Source organism: Microtus ochrogaster, linkage group LG8, assembly GCF_000317375.1.
Source record: "Microtus ochrogaster isolate Prairie Vole_2 linkage group LG8, MicOch1.0, whole genome shotgun sequence".
NCBI lineage: Eukaryota > Metazoa > Chordata > Mammalia > Rodentia > Cricetidae > Microtus > Microtus ochrogaster.
Window position 1 is genome coordinate 13,947,871 of NC_022033.1, and position 1,469 is coordinate 13,949,339.

Below are 1,469 nucleotides of genomic sequence, written 5' to 3' on the forward strand. Positions count from 1 at the left end.
AATAAAATAATCCCTTTTTAACAAAAGGATATATTGATTTTAAAAAGCAAACTTTCATTCTTTTTCATTTTCTATTTTTTTCTTTTAAACAGGGTTTCACGTGACCCAGGCTGGCCTTGAACTCACTATTTAGCCAAGGTTGACCTTGAACTTGTAATCAATCCTCCTGCCTCGACTCTAAGTACTGGTGACTGGTGTCATTAAGGCAGGAGTACATTTGAAAAGAAGAGACCATATGTTGGACAGGACATCAGAGAAACTCAGGCTTGTCCTTTCCGAGGATTTATTTTCCTTTTGATGATGTATGTGTATGCGGAGGGGGTCGTTCACAGTGTATAGGTCCCCACTGAGGCCACACGCATTGGATTCTCTTGGAGCCGGAGTTACAGGAAATGTGAGCCGCCCAGCTTGGATGTTAGAACCCCAAGTCAGGTCCTGTGTAAACATCAGGGACAAGCAGTGTGTGCGGTGTATTTTGTGTGGTGCCTGGAAATGCGAAGGCACACCGCTGGTAGTAACTGCGGCCCCATTCCTGTTGAAGGAGCTTCAGGACCGACATGGTAGCACATCGGCTTCGGAGTTCAGATCAGATTAAGTCCTGGAGGAGAGAGAGGCTGTGCTTTGCCGGGACTCTCTGTTCCGGCAGCAGCCAGCCCTGGAGCGCGGCAGCAGTTAGGGGTTAGCGAGCAGGACACAGAGTCAGCTCCTCCTCCTAGGCTCTTCTCTCCTCGAATAAGATAGCTCCAGACTGCGCAACTGCGGGCAGACACCATGCGGCTCCAGGCCTCCTTCTCGGTTTTCCTGATCCTCGCCTTCTGCCAAGAGCTTTGCTCAGAACCAAGTAAAGGTTGGTATGAAATGGGGGCCTCAACGTAGACCAGGAACCGAGTAGGGACCCTGCAGGACAGAGTCTGTTTCTCAACCAGCGGGATAGGGAGCCAGTTCAGGTCTGGCAGACACAGTCAGGTATTTGCTGTGTGCCAGGCACCATCCTAGGAGCTGGAGTTAGAGCCACCAGCCAAGGACACTGGAGGGGGGAGACACACAGCATATGTCATAGCATAACAGACAATGAAGGAGCCATTGGAAGAGGAAAGTTTGGGCTTGTGATGGCCAAAGCGAGACCAAGAAGGGGAGGTATATGCTCAAATTTGATGTGTCCTCCTGACAGAGTCAGGCTCCTTCCTGGGCCACTATCTCTGTGGTGGTTTAAAGTCAGCAGGTGGATGGGGGGAGGGGCATGAATGTGATGTATTCAGACCTTCTTGTAAATAGGAGGATTCCCTTTAAAAACATTCAGAGCTGGAATATAGCTCAGTGGGGGAAACAGTTATTAGCATGTAGGAGCCCTGGGTCCCCCCAAGTCAGTAGCATCAGGGGTCAGGTGCTGGTCCTACTACCTACAAAAATCTATGCCTCAAGGGTGTTGTCTGATCTCTCAGAATGTCAGGGTTTTTTTCCTCTAGAAG

At 49.6% G+C, this 1,469-nt stretch overlaps 1 protein-coding gene across 1 annotated transcript in view; it reads left to right on the plus strand.

Moving 5' to 3' along the window:
- The first annotated feature begins 750 nt into the window (after nucleotides 1-750).
- Nucleotides 751-1,469, plus strand: part of Spint3 (serine peptidase inhibitor, Kunitz type 3) — a 10,552-nt gene continuing 9,833 nt past the window's right edge. Inside the window, exon 1 of the mRNA XM_005362916.3 lies at nucleotides 751-847. Within this exon, the coding sequence (XP_005362973.1) occupies nucleotides 772-847 (76 nt within the window). The 5' untranslated portion in view covers nucleotides 751-771. The remainder of the gene's footprint in view (nucleotides 848-1,469) is intronic.